This window comes from Grammomys surdaster, unplaced genomic scaffold (genome assembly GCF_004785775.1).
Source record: "Grammomys surdaster isolate TR1022 unplaced genomic scaffold, NIH_TR_1.0 125548, whole genome shotgun sequence".
NCBI lineage: Eukaryota > Metazoa > Chordata > Mammalia > Rodentia > Muridae > Grammomys > Grammomys surdaster.
This window is the reverse complement of record NW_021620397.1, coordinates 482,745-497,524: the sequence shown is the minus strand read 5'-3', so window position 1 is coordinate 497,524 and position 14,780 is coordinate 482,745. Positions and strand designations below refer to the sequence as shown.

Below are 14,780 nucleotides of genomic sequence, written 5' to 3'. Positions count from 1 at the left end.
CTGTACTCCACTCCAGAGTACCTTTTGAGATGTTAGTAATCATAAAAAAGCAATGTGCCTATTATAATATTTGGGAATTGGGAATGGTGTAATTTTTTTTGTATTTTTGTGCAGTTTAGGATTAAACAGCAAGTCTACTTTTCAGTGCCTGCCATTAGGACAATAATAAATGAACTCTACAGCACCACCAATAATAAATTATGCCTTCCTGATAGACCTTTCCCTGTTAGTTGTAAATTTTGATGGTCTTACAGAATAAATTTCTTTATGAGGTACACATAGGAGATGTGATCAGGAGCTGATAGATAATTTACTGGCTCCTAAGATAGGATTTGGTCTCTGGGTGAAAGTTGTACCAGAGAATTCTTCTGGTGGATAACTGCTTTTTCAATTATTGTTTTAATTAAATAAGAAATTATAAAGACAACATTTTTTTTGTATCAAGAAGCAAAGATATTACATTATGTTAGGAAAGAGGGGTGCCATCTGAAATCTTTTCTGCTAAATATCTCCAGCAACTCCATAAGCCAGATGACCCTTTGACTCCTATGTCTGTTTCCACAGGACAGTTCTGTGGTTTATATTTTAATTTACACAGGCTTGGGTTTTGTTGCTCCAACAGTGCCCTTACAGAGAAGTTTTTACAAATGTAATTTGCTGAGCCATTTATAAAGGGACTACTGTTCCTATAGTTCATCTTTCCCAACCTAAACTCTCAAACTGAATATAGATGCCCGTGATGTAGCTGAGGTCTAAGTTGCAAGCTTATGGTAAGGAAGGAGGCTCCCCTTTCATGTCTTTCTGTGTGAAGCCTTGGGTTCCCTCAAGTTGAGCATTTTGCTAACAATCATTCTTCTGTTGAGTTGAAAGTTCTGGGTTGTCACCCTACAGTGACACTCTTCATTGTGGTTTTCCCCCACCCGTGAAGCAATTTTAGAAAGCAGGAGTTATGAAACTGGCGCTGTCATCTGGCTATTTCCTCCCTAACCTAATCATCCTGACTTTATAAATTATGGGAACTTTGGAAATTTCATTCTGCTATTGAAATGACCATTTACTTTTAATTAGATTGCTCTGGCATGAGAATCTAAAAATACACCTTCCGTTCTCAGTCTAATGAATGAAAGTGAGAAATTAGCTGTCTCAAAGAGTTTTTGTTTCAGCACATTTCTTCCCATTCAAAGTGATTTACAACAACCTACATCCACTAACTAGCTTGTATTTCAGATGACCATTGGCGCATGTAGGCCATGCTTTATATCCGTTCAGAAGGTATAATGCAGACTCTCCAGGGAACTACTGAGCTGGGTGAAGCTATTAAATAGGAGTATATGAAGACAAACAAAATTTCAGAATCAACGAGACAAATCAGAATACAAACAAGAATTGAAATCTAATGGAGAGGAAAGCGGGCAGGAACACATTCACGACTTGGTGCTAAATTTACTCTTTTGTAGCTAAGTGTCAGAGTGAGCTTTTTTTACATTCTTCCTCTGTCAACACAATTAAGTGCACAGAGAGTTTTTGAAAGGTGGAATTAGAACTTCTGTACAACGTAGATGACTTTCTCTAACAGCTGTGTCTTTGTTGCTTCTGTGCATCCCATCATTTTGATATATGTTAATCTCACTAATGGCAAAAATAAACGTTATTAACATCTAACTAATATCATAGCATTTAAAAAGAGTCTCACAGGCTCTAGCTTGGACAGTTTGCATGAGGACTCTAGGGAGTCACTCTGGAAACAATCAAACCCACTCTGTGCAAACGGATTGAACTTGGATAAAGGGTTATTTTTCAGCATATAGGTCAAGATGAATTTCAAATCAATCATTACCTTTAGAGGTTACCAGATGTGGACCCTCAGAATCTGGAATTTTAACTTGGGGTGTGTGTTTAGAGGACCACAGAATAGCCACTACGGAAATAACTAAGGCCATGACGTCTAGAGCAGGGTGAATACTATGACTGGTCTGTTATATTAGCTGTTTCACCTTGAAGAGTTTAACATAGCTCTATGTCAGTTTCTTCCCTGTGAACTGTGGGTGATAATAACTTCTACTTCAGTATCTGTTGTTGAATAAAATGAAATAATTAATAAATAAATAAGTAAAAATGTTAACAGTTACTGTCATGCCACAAATTGCTCCCACATTGTATTATATGAGTCATTTTACATATAGAATATGCACCCACACACACCCTCACACCCACACACATATTGCTTGTATTATGCTTAACTCCTGTCACTTGTACTAGAGGTGGAAGATTCATATAAATATTACTCCAATGTCAACTCATTGTATCTACCAATGTGTTGGATCCACGGGTACCAAATCAAATCTGTTCATGTCATGTGTATGTTGTAAATGCAATGCTACTCAAAATATATAATTTAAAAATCCAGAAATACAGCCAAATTATTTTTACTCATTCTTTTTACTTCACAGTGTATCTTTTAGTATTACAGAATAGTAGTTGGAAACAAAGGCTTTGGTAACTGTCTCATTAAACACTATGACAGAGCATACTAGATCCAACACCATGGAAAAATGGCTAGGATCTTAATTTGGGATGCAAGAGCGTCTTTTAAGGACACGTTTCTGTGGGCATTTATGGAGCCAAAGGTCCTATTACTCCAGTGAGATGCAGGATAAAAACTTTGAAAGAGCTGGCAAGGTTTTGTACACTTTATTAAGAATTTGGGGAAACCCATCTGTCTGTTGCCATTTCGCAGAACTCTAGGAGGCATTTCTGTTTATGTAGCTTATGAATATAGAGAAAACATTACAAAGTAGGGTGCATGTGGATGTGCCTGTGCATGCGTGCATGCATGCGTGTGTGTGTGTGTGTGTGCACAAGCACACGTGACAAATGTGTGTGTTGGTTACTTGAATACTATGACATGAAGGAAGTTGTTCCTTATTTTTATTTAAATCTGCAGGGTCCTTGCATCATTTTCATATGATGCTAACTGATTTCTGTGAAGCCTATTTTGTTAATTTGGAAAGCCTTAATATTTGATTAGATTAGTTGATTGTGAGCTTTGTCTGAATCTACATAGAGAATTCTAATCTGAATTTTCTACTATCTCATTAACCTTTCAGAGGAAAACCACAGGCACTAGTTTTACCTTCCTAAATTGCTTATTTTCTATTTGTTGAGCATGTACCACATGCTGAGCTGTGTACATGAAAAATTAATCTTTTTCTTTAAAAAGTTAGCTATTTTAATGGGAAGTTAAGACACATAGAAAATAATTTATACCCTTGCAAACACATCCGATAATAAGGTGAATTAAATTATTCTAGATGTTTTCCCCCTTTTTAGATATCTCATTTTACATCTTTTATTTCTCAGCATTTAGGAGAATATTGAAAGAGAAATATATGTCAACCCCCTTTGAATGTAATATTATCTATCACCTATCTATCATCTATCAATCATCTCTCTGCCTATCTATCATTTGACTCTGTGTGTGTCTATTTATCATCTATCATCTGTCTATTCATCCTAAATACACAAGTACAGCTTGCTCAGTCTGTATTATGTTACTTCTATGTTTGCAGAGTTGACCATTTGATAACCAGTTTGTCTGTTCTTTCCTGGGGAAAAACATTTTTTTCCACTCTCAGCATTCTTTAGCCACCTGTAGTTCTTTGTGTTTCTTGTCTACCTGCCCTACTGATCCCAGTAATTGCTGACCATGGTCACATGATACTCTTTGGTATACTACATACTCCCTCCCCCAGTTATTCCTAACAATGGCTGGCCATAGTTTAACAGAGGAAAACTCTAGTTTGTGTTTTCACTGTCTGTTTATAACTACCCCCCAACAGGTGCAAATTACTGGTTTGCCCTTCATAGCTTACTTAGCTATTCACACAGAATCAACAGCCCAGGGATAGCATCACCCAAAATACCGATGACAGGCTCTGGATACTCTACTAGAGACCTTTATTTTCAAAATAAAGCTTCTGCTAACACTGGGTTCCTTATTCCATTTATCCTCACCAAGATTTGAAGATCCATATGAGGGAGGGTCAAGGCGTGATTCTTCCTGTAGGAAATCCTCTCCACTTCTTCAATTCCTCTGCCAAGCCCTGTAGTCCTTCCTCCTTGAGGAACTCTGATGAGAGCATTGCTTTGCTACATTCATCACTTACAGATTAGTCCTTGAGTGAGATTGCAGATCTTAACCCTCTTTCAGAAGCTCTTTCCTTTTGACTCTCCACCATGTAGACTCCTCAGGAAGTCAAGTTCTAGGTGGAGAATTTACCCTAATCATATTGTAGGTCCCCCTTCCTTTAGAAGTCCCTCTCCCTCTTGACTTTACCATCAGGAAGCAGTGTGACTGGTTGATGGTGATACACTTTACCCTTTCCTTTTGTCATGCCTCTTAGGAAAAATATTCCTTTCTCATTTTTCCTTTTACCTATAGACCAGTAGACATAAAATGTCTAGAGACTTTCCTTTGGTCTGTACCTTGGTTAGGTTATCTATTGCTATGATAAAACACTATGACTAAACTTAGTTTGAAGAAGAAAGGATTTATTTCACCTGGAGGCAGGCAGGAGCTATTGTGTAGTCCTTACTGTCTTGCTCCTCATGGCTTTCTCAGCTATTTTTTTTTTAAATTCCACCTAGGACTACCAGCCCAGGAATGATATCACTTGACAATGTGCTGGGACCTCCTATATTAATCACTAATTAAGATTTTTTTTTACAAGCTTGCATATAGTCCAGTATCACAGAGACATTTTCTCAATTGGAAGTTCATATCCCCCCCCCCAAAAAAAAAAATCTATAGCCTGTGTTAAGTTGACATAAAACTAATCCGCAAAGCATGTCTCCTCAGAAACTTGTACACTCTGGAATCAAAAAGTTCTATTAAGCTAAAATGCATTATGAACTACCACAGCACGAAATGGCTGCAAGATTCCTCTGGATAATTGCTACTGCTATTCTAAGGGTGGTACATTTGACTTTTAAATTCTGAGGGTTCTCAAAAACCTTCTCTAACATAGTTTTATTCTGGCTGTCAAAAAAAAAAAAACCAAAAAACAAAAAGCAAAACAACAACAACAACAAAAACCCAGAGACCTCTAATTAATTGCCTTCTAATTCAAGACCCATGCCTGATCAGCCTAGCTATAATTCCTAACCATGTGAGAGTCTTCAGCTCTTACACACTCTATTCCACATCTCTCTGTCTTGAATCTCCAAAACAATGTCTATATTACTCTTGCCACAACTTGCCAAGCCATTGATGCATTTATCTGAGTAACTAAAGTCTTGCCCAACCAGATCTGAACAGTTCTTTCCCAAGTATTCTGACATATTCCTCACCTCTCCAGGTCCTTTGCTTTGGACCTGTGAACCTGCTCCTCACTCCCAGAACACTTCTCCAATATGTGGATGATCTTTCTTTGCAGTCTGTCTTATGACCTTTATAACATACCACCTTACTTAACTTTTTGGCTATATAAAGATGCTGAGTATCTTCTAACTCCCAAATGCCTCCTCCCAAGAAACTTACTTTGGCCACACCCTGATTCATCCTTCCTCTGGCATACCTCAAGTTTAAACACTCTGATTCAGGGCATAGCTCCTCCCCAAACTAAACAGGACCTTCTGCCCTTATAGGGCATAGCAAGTCTTCTGGATCTTTAACTTCAGTGTCTTAGAAAATCTCCTTTATCAAGCTATTCATGGTCCTTTTACAGAGACTCTGAAACCCTTCTATCCTACTGAACTATTGTCTGGACTTTATGTAAAACTTGCTTCAGACAAAATAGGTACAGAAAGGAGCTTATATTTGAATCTAGCTACTAGGACTTCAAAGTTTGCCTTGTCTACTACACTTATTCTTTTCAATATAATTGACAAAATTGCTTGCATTTGTCTTATATGCTCTGATATTTTAAAATAAGCATATTTGATAATTGCTGCACTGAATCAACTAATACATGGATTTTCTTGTGTACTTTTTAAAAAATCAAGCATAATATTTATCCTTAGACATTTTTAAAAATGTAATACATAGTTATAATCACAATGTTACATATTAGATCCTTTGAATTCATTCCTCTATCTTAAGTTTTGTATCCCTTGACAAACATTACTTCTTGTTCTAGTTTTAATGTGTGGTAACTACCATCTTCAGTCTCTGAGGTAACCTTTTTCATATTAGACATATTAATGAAATCATATAATATCTATATTTTGTGCCTGTCTTCCCCCCTTAAAGATGCAATATCCTGGAGTTTCATCAATGTTGTAAAAATATCAGCAGGATTACATTACATTTTTATCAAAGAGTATTTATGTATATGTACCAAATATTTTCTTTATCTGTTCACTCACTGATGGACATTAAGATCAATTCCATTTCTTGGCTATCATAAATAAAGCTACTATGAACTTAAGAACACAGAATTTTCTTTAGTATGTGAACTTCATTTTCTTTCTTTGAATGTATAGTTATATTGGAGTTTTTTGATCATACAATAGTTTAGATTTTGGTTCTGAGATTCCTTCATATTGTTCATACTGGTTGGAACCATTACAATATATGACAGTAAACCAACATTCTCTTTCCTCAACATGCCAATGACTTTCAGCTCATGCTTTTGATAATAGCTGTTCTACATGCAGTGGAACAGACTCTAATTGTGGTTTTGACTTACATCACAGTAGTAATTAAGGATACTGAGCATTTTTCATATACTCATTAGCTATTTCTATATACTTTCAAGATAAATCTTTAGTATCTGTCTATTTTAAATAAGATCAATTTCTTGATTTTGAGTTGTTTGGGCTCCTTATGTATTTTATATATTAGCCATTTATTATTAGCGGTCTTTTTATTTATTACTATCACCTTTTATGTAGTATTAGTCAATGGATTTTTTTTCTCTTATGAGTGTCTTTTGGCATGTGTTTTTGTTTTGGTTTTTTTTTTAATTTGGTCTAATCTATCATTTTATCTTTGCTTTTGTTGTCTGTGCTTTTGAAGTCATATCTAAAAAACAAATAACACTCAGACCAATGCCATAGACATTCTCCTCCTATGTTCTCCTGTAAGAGTTTTATACTTCCAGGACCTTCATTTAAGTCTTGGGTTAGTTTTGTATTGGTTTTCCCATGTAGTGTAAAGAAAGGGTGTAATTTTATTTTCTAGGTGCTCAGGTGTCCCAATACTATTTATTGAAGGTACTGCCTTTTCCTTCCATGAATTTTGGATGTCTTTGTTCAAGATTTATTCTCTTTGCTCAGGATTGCCTTAGTGATTGCAGGTCTATTACTTTCTAAATGGACAATTACTTCCTTTCATTTAATTGGATCTTCAGCAGGCCTGACAGCACTGATCAATCCCTCCTTTCAGGTACATTTTATTCTTTGCTCTTCAGTACTTCTCTTCTATGTGCTTTTCCTTTGCTGCACCAGCTCCTCTAGCCCTACTGCCTTCCACATTCTTTTACCCATATCTAGTGCTTACTTCTTCCCCCTTCCAATCTGTGTGGGTCATTTCCCTACCATAGTTCCATTCAGTTTCCAACTTTCCATTCAACCTATAGACTTAGAACTCTCAGGTTCATGTTTACAGCCCAACTCTTTCCTCTAAGTGCCACTTCATAAGTAATTCTCTCATGTACCACGATAAGCATGATTGCTGTATAAACCTCACATTTACGATGCCTAAAACAAATATAATGTTCCCCTCTTTCCACCTCTCTCCTGCCAACCATGTCCTTTTTCAGGCCTTCTATATTACATCATCAACTATTTCTTTATTTTTGTTCTTTGAGACAGGTTTTCTGTTTGTAGCCCTGGTTGTTCTGGAGCTCACTCCATAGACCAGGCTGGCCTTGAATCTGGAGATCTTCTTGCCTCTGCCTGCTGAGTGCTGGGATTAAAGCTATGCCCCATCACAGCCCTGCAAACCACCAGCTTCTAATTGCTCAGTTTATGATTAAGTTCTTCATTCGTACATCCCTCACCTGCTGGTTCTCGTCATCTCTGCACTAGTCAGCCATCTACTCTTGGCTCCTTTTGCTCTTAGCTCTTTGCCTCCTGGAGCCATGTGGTCATGAATTTCTACTCCTTCTCATCTTTCTCACCTTAGTCACCATGGAGCTGACTGAGCAAGAGGAAGCCTATCCTATCCAGAGATTTTCCCCTCTAAAGAAAGAAACAGCCAATTTCTTTCTCAGCCATCATATGAGCCCTATATTTCTGAAACATTCTTCTCAACCTCTCCCTTGTTCACTCCTGACCCCTCAACCACTCTGGCCATTATTGTCAGCATAGCAGAACACTCCCCAGTTTCAGAAACAGTCCATAGCCTTTCTTTTTCTTTGTTCGCTTTCCTTCTCTAGATCTTCGTAACAATGATGCCTCCTTATAATCCAGCCTGTATTCAAACTACATCCACAGTAGAAAAAGCCCTGAAATGTTCAAATGTAGACATGAGTTCTTTCCCTGCTCAATGACTCTCAATCTCTCCACTGGATTTTCTTCAAATATTTACTTCCTCTATAATTTACTAGGGTGCTTATTATTTATTTTCTCCCACCAATATAAGCTCTCTGGGGACAGGAAAAGGTGTTGTCTTATTCATTTTGTCCCCAGTACTCAAAGCAATTCGTGATATGTGGTCTTCACTCATTTTAACTGTCACCAAGTATAGTACAGCAGGTGCTGTAACTTGTATATGATAGCATAAAACATGGTGGTTTGGGGACATTAAGAGCAAGTGACTCATGCTTAACTAAGAGAATACTTTATAGAATAGAAAGTGACAAAGTGCGTTCAAAAGTCTGTGTCTTATTTATTTTAGCTTCTGCTTAGATACATGCAGTTGAATCAAGCGTAGAGAGCATCTTCCATTGGTAACTATAGTGACACAAATATCTGTGGTGTTAGAGATCGCACCTGCTTCTTGACTGTTCTGACAAGTGCCTGTCAAAGGTGCATATCCCCTCAGTTTCTCACAGAGGGCTAAGAAGTTAGACCTATAAGATTTTCTCCTTTAGAAAAGCTTAAGCAAGCTACCTGAGTTGCTGCCAACTCCATTGCTCATTTCTCACAGGCAAGTTAATATAAATGCACGATGTGCAGATCTTACTCATGGGAAGAGGAAGTTCAGAGTGCTTACAACATTAAACTATGTCAGCTTTCCTAATCACCTATTTAAATTCCGATTTCAATGTTACATTGAAGTTTTCAGAAAGCATACTCTTTCAGTGGATGCACGCTTAATTTTTAAAGCCACGTTTTATCTTAGGAGATGAAACTTGGTGGTTTATCGTCCCACAGAAAGAACAATACGCTGAAGAGAAATATGGGGAGAAAGCAGTCCTGATGTAGACACACTAGAGTCCTTTCAAAGCATGTCATGAGATTCAGAGTTTTCAATCACCCCCAAAGCTCTTTCGGTCATCTTACTTGGAGGTTAGAAAAATGGTGATGGGAGCCCGGCAGCTTATAAGTCCAGCTTTCCTAGTGGCTGGCTTCCAGATGTAATCCATCCATGTGCTGCCTGTGGTTACTGCCATGTGGTGGCAGTTGTCTCCTTAGACAAAATGGAAAGAGGGGTGATTGTGGGTCCTGACACTGTCTGGAACATGTAGGGAAACAGTGGCACTTTCAGACTCTCCTAGTTAGTTTATTTCTAGGGAAACTGGATAGAAAATTCTGAGAATGCAGTGCTCACACAATGTTACTGCTTCTCAAGAGGGTGTCACCTCCCAAGGCCTAACCCTGTCCCCTGAAAAGGCTCCCAATTGTTACATCACACTGCTGGGAGTGTGCAATGGGCTTTAACAAGCCTGCTGCAGAGTACCACATGCAGGGGTTTATGTTCTTGTGATTAACACACTGAACAGAAAGGTGTGAAATACACAAATAAATACGTTTTTATGGCTAGACAGAGTGCCTCTGTATTTGAGACTATATAACAGCTCATTCTAATCCAGTCACTGATTGTTCCTGCTTCGCCAAGCATTTGCTGATGGAAATGGTCTCAGCACATTTAGAGAAGAAATCAAATCTGCATTATGGAGTCGACATCTTTGTATTTCTGGTTCCATGCATCGCAGATCCATTATACAGCTATATTTGATGTGTTTTTAATTAAAACCAGGAAGTGTCCAAAGCTTCTCAACGTTGTTCCATCTCTTGTTTCTGTTTGCACAGCTCACCATGTTAGAACTGGGACTTGCGAGGTGGTGGCGCTGCACAGATGCTGTAATAAGAACAAGATAGAAGAACGGTCCCAAACGGTCAAGTGTTCCTGCTTCCCTGGGCAGGTGGCAGGCACTACACGAGCTGCTCCATCTTGTGTGGATGGTGCGACCTCTTCCATTGCTCCTTATAATAACATGGTTGGAATTGGAACCCCACTATAATGCTGTCTACTGGAGTCATTCTGAGAGGACAACACTGTAAATCAAATGGCAGAAAGGAAGCTATTTGGGGGTATTTTTTGTAACATGAAAACCTCGCATAGTTGTGCTACCAAAGCATTATAACGAGGTTCCAGTCAGTCAATGATATTGTTGCCATGAGATGTAGATTTGCTGGTAGATAGGAGATCCATAAATTACTTTGGAAAAGCAAGATGGCTAAGGATGGTGAAGTAATGTATGTTTAAAAAACTGAGCAGAGTTTAAGAATAAGGGAAAAAAAGTAAACACCATGTACACGGATGATTGGCTGAAGATAAAATTCACATCAGAGGACTTCAATGGAGATGGATGTAAATATTGGTTTCTTTGTTTGACTGTTCATATTATAGTAGATTATAAATCTTTGTATGAGGCTATTAATTGTTGCATGGTAAACAGTAATTTGTTATGTGACTTATTCCTTGTGAAGAAATTACTGTTTACAATAAAAAAGAGAAAAACATATTAGGTCTACTAACACTATCCTGGTTTTTAGCTTGCTCATGGGGATCATTTCATTGACTTGAAAATATTGATTCATTCAGGCGTGGGCATAGTTTATTATGTATTTATATAAATCAGTGCAAGGTCTCTCAATATATCAGTCAGATGAAGTTTCTGTTTTTACTTAAAACATTCTTCAACATTGTCAGTACAGTTATTACTTTCTGTTGAAAAACCTAGAAATTTATTAATATTTTGTATATAATATACTCTCAATATATCCCATGTTAGTTGTTCTTATTGTGGTAAAATAGTCTGGTATGGTGGCATATGCCTTTTATCCTAGGGAGTCAGAGGCAAGTGGATCACTGTAAGTTTGAGGCCAGCCTGGTCTACAGAGTGAGTTCCAGGATAACCAGGAATGCACAGAGAAACTCTTATCTTGAAATAGGGTATCTTATATCTTTTGAAACACACACACACACACATACATACACACACACACACAAACACACACTCACACTCATACACATATATATGAGACAATTCTTGAAAATACAATGCATATTAGTTAGATCAGTGATTTTGCCCTGTGAGTCCCAAATAGAGATATTGAGTTAATTTTTCTCTCTCCTCATAGCATCCATAGTGGAACAAAAATGGTGGTGTCATATGCAGCCATGTCTGGAGGGAGAAGAATGTAAAGTTCTTCCAGATCGCAAAGGATGGAGCTGTTCCTCTGGAAACAAAGTAAAAACAACTAGGGTAAGTGGACAGCCAGCATAGGAGGGAAAACCCTGAATTAATGGGTAACAGGATATGTGCCACAGTAACTTAAGTGGCGTTTGAGGAATGAGAGAGCATAGCTTTTTATAATGTGAATTGTCCATTCATTCATTTATTCATAGCACATTTTTATTTCAGAATTTCATCTTCTATCAACATTTCCACCTCCATGTTTTCTGATTAATGAAATAATTTTCCTCATGAGATGTTGCCAGTGGCATGAACACCCCCTAACCCCATGATCCATTCTGAATGGAAGACAACTGGCCATAATCTCTGTTCTTCTGTTGAGTAGTTATGGGAATACATTCTAGCAAAGACTAATTAGTTTATACATGGCTTCACATCTATTTATAACTTGGGTTCCTTCTGTTTTGTGAAAACAATTGTTTTGACCTTCCTATGTTTTGGATTGTTAAATAGCTTTCTAAGGGTTAAGGGTTACAGGTTATGGGTTAAAGATTAAGAGTTATAAATACTTTCCATTAGGGTAATGGAAAGGCAATTCAGAATTTCAGGATCACAAAATGATGCTCAGGACAGGGGTGCATTTCTATTCTCAAGAACTTCTCTGGAAGTTGAGAGAGGAAGGAAAAGTCATTTCATTTTTAATTTCCCCATTGACTACATGAATTTTCTGGACTAGAAGAGTTATAATTCCTTTTAAAATATAAAAATATAAATTTAAATACAATTATTTAAATTATTATATACTTATAAATACATACAAAAGAATTATATATAATTGTAAGTAATTAAATTTAGAATTTTCATACTTTTCCTTTTGCTTCGAAGGAAAGTTGGCAATTGGTTAAAGTTGGATAATTGAATTATAAAACAAAATAGTTGTATAAGGATGTTTTATAAAGAGTGATACCAAACTAGATAATATTTAATTGACATGAAAAAGTTTTTAAATTTTCTGTGTATCTTCAAGTGATTATTTTATTGATGTTCCCAACACATTCTAGTCTGTCAAGTAATACGAATGCATTGACAGTAGACACAGATGTGGCCATGTTTTGAATAACGCAGATAAAACCATACTTTGTTGTTTTGCCAAATATTCTTGACTCATCTGTTGGTTGGATTTTGGCAAATATTTCCAAAATTATACCAAGTAAGTATACGATCAGTTAATTAGAATAATTATATTATTAAATGTGCTTGAAAAAATTTCTAATTTATTCTGACTTGTTTAAAAAAACCCTTTTTTTCTGATATAAATTTTTGTAAGGTATTTATTAACATGAATTTATTTTCCTCTCATATTAGTTCTATTAAAAATAAGACTTGTGAGAATTTACTAAAGATTTGAGATTCTGAGACACATTGACAAAATAAATAAGTAAAAAAGGTGCACTCTCTCTAGCCATTGCATGTTTTCATTACTTCAGTAGACAAGGGGAAGCTGACATTTATGGGACCCATAAACATATGCTGCACACTGAACAAGGTGCTTTAAATACATTATCTAATTTACTCCGCTTAATAGCCCCATAAAGATGATATTTTAATCTCCATTTTACCGGTGAGTAAACCAATACTTTCGCAAAGTTAAGTAACTTCACAAGGTCATAACAGTAATTAATTGAGGGGATATGACTCAGCCACACAGCTCAGTTCTCAAAATTGATCCCTTAATCTGTACCTCTAACTTAACATTAACATACGACTTAATATATTTAAAGTCAGCGATCATGATAAAATGTTCCTATGGTTCTTTTCGTAGGAGGTAGACCTTTAAGAATATATTTAACTTTCTGGATCATTGAAATAAAAAGGTCATGACAATGCTGTTGGAATTCTCAAAAATTATTTTCCAATGGTGCCCTCTCCTTCCCAGTTGGCCATATTCTCACTTACCTAAAATTAAAGCTGAGCTTCACCTTCACAAAAATTTCTCCAATGTATAGTAATAAGATGTTATAAGAGTAATTAGTCATGGGTAGGAAAACCCCATCTAGATCCCTATAGGCTGCAACATTTTCAGATTTTCTTTCATTTTCTTCACTAAGAACAGCTGGTAATGGAGGTCCTTATAGAACATATCAATCAACATTATCCTGGGATTTAAAGAAACAAAACAACAACAAAAACAAAAGCAAACAAACAAACAAAAAAACCTGTGACCAGGCAGGAAGTTCTTCCAATACGAGTTCCCTGGTAGAGTTCATGTTGTCCAGAGTTGATAGTGACAATGGTGGCTTTATGAAGTCGGGAGCAGAAACGAAAACCCCTCAAGTGTTCACGGTACTAAAGCTGGTCTTGAGTTCCTTTTCCCATTTTATCAAATCTTAGTCTCTCTTTCTCCCTTTCTCTTCACCCTCCCCTCCTTTTCCATGTCTCCCTCTCTCTCCTTCATCTTTCTGCCAGGCATACTACCAAATTGCCTCCCCGGCTGTCAGACAAAAGTCTGTGTTTCCCTTTTTTCAAGTCAACTGCTACCCAGACTGCTTTGCCTCCTCTGTGCCTCACCTGTTACCATGTTTTTGCTGACTCTATTCTTACCAGTTCAACCTTCACTTCTGAAAGCAGACAAGAAAAGACTACTTAAGGAAAGCCTCCTCATATTTAGTATGATATTACACCAGGACAACATGCTCAGAGCATTGTGTCCCTTCTAATTCAATAAGTGAGCCTGGGAAGCAAGCTTATATAACCCCAAAGGGTGTTTGGATTGACCACAGCCATTGATGCTTGTTTTGAACCAATGACAGCCTCATCTCTTAACATGAGTCATATTGGTCCCTCTGATAAGTCAGTGGAGAAGTTCTGCTCTGATAACTTAGGTGGTTGCAGGGTCATCTAGAGTTCCTTGAAACCCATGATAGCACAAAGTCTGATAGAAATTGTCTCAACCTACACCGACTGTGTCTCTAGGGGCATGGAGATGATCTGTGGTTGTCAAATAGTTTTCTTACATCACTGGAGGGTTAATCTAACAGTTGGTACCAGCAGTGGAAGGCAAGAAGTCTGAGTGGGTATTGGCCAACATTTCTGTTGCTTAGGGCATTCAGGACTGCAAAAATGAGTCCAACAGCTGCAAACTAGGGAGTCAGATTGCTCTGTGCCTCCAGCATCTCTGCTGATTGGAAA

The 14,780-nt window shown here is 37.2% G+C and overlaps 1 protein-coding gene across 3 annotated transcripts in view; it reads left to right on the top strand.

The window, feature by feature from the left end:
• Window positions 1-14,780, top strand: part of Tafa2 (TAFA chemokine like family member 2) — a 449,137-nt gene that overhangs the window by 405,236 nt on the left and 29,121 nt on the right. For all 3 annotated transcript variants that reach the window (XR_003713839.1, XM_028786552.1, XM_028786550.1), the window contains 2 exons: window positions 10,201-10,353; window positions 11,536-11,660. Coding sequence is in view for 2 of the 3 variants with exons in the window: in XM_028786552.1 (XP_028642385.1) it covers window positions 10,201-10,353; window positions 11,536-11,660 (278 nt within the window). In the remaining variant the exon portion in view is untranslated. The remainder of the gene's footprint in view (window positions 1-10,200; window positions 10,354-11,535; window positions 11,661-14,780) is intronic.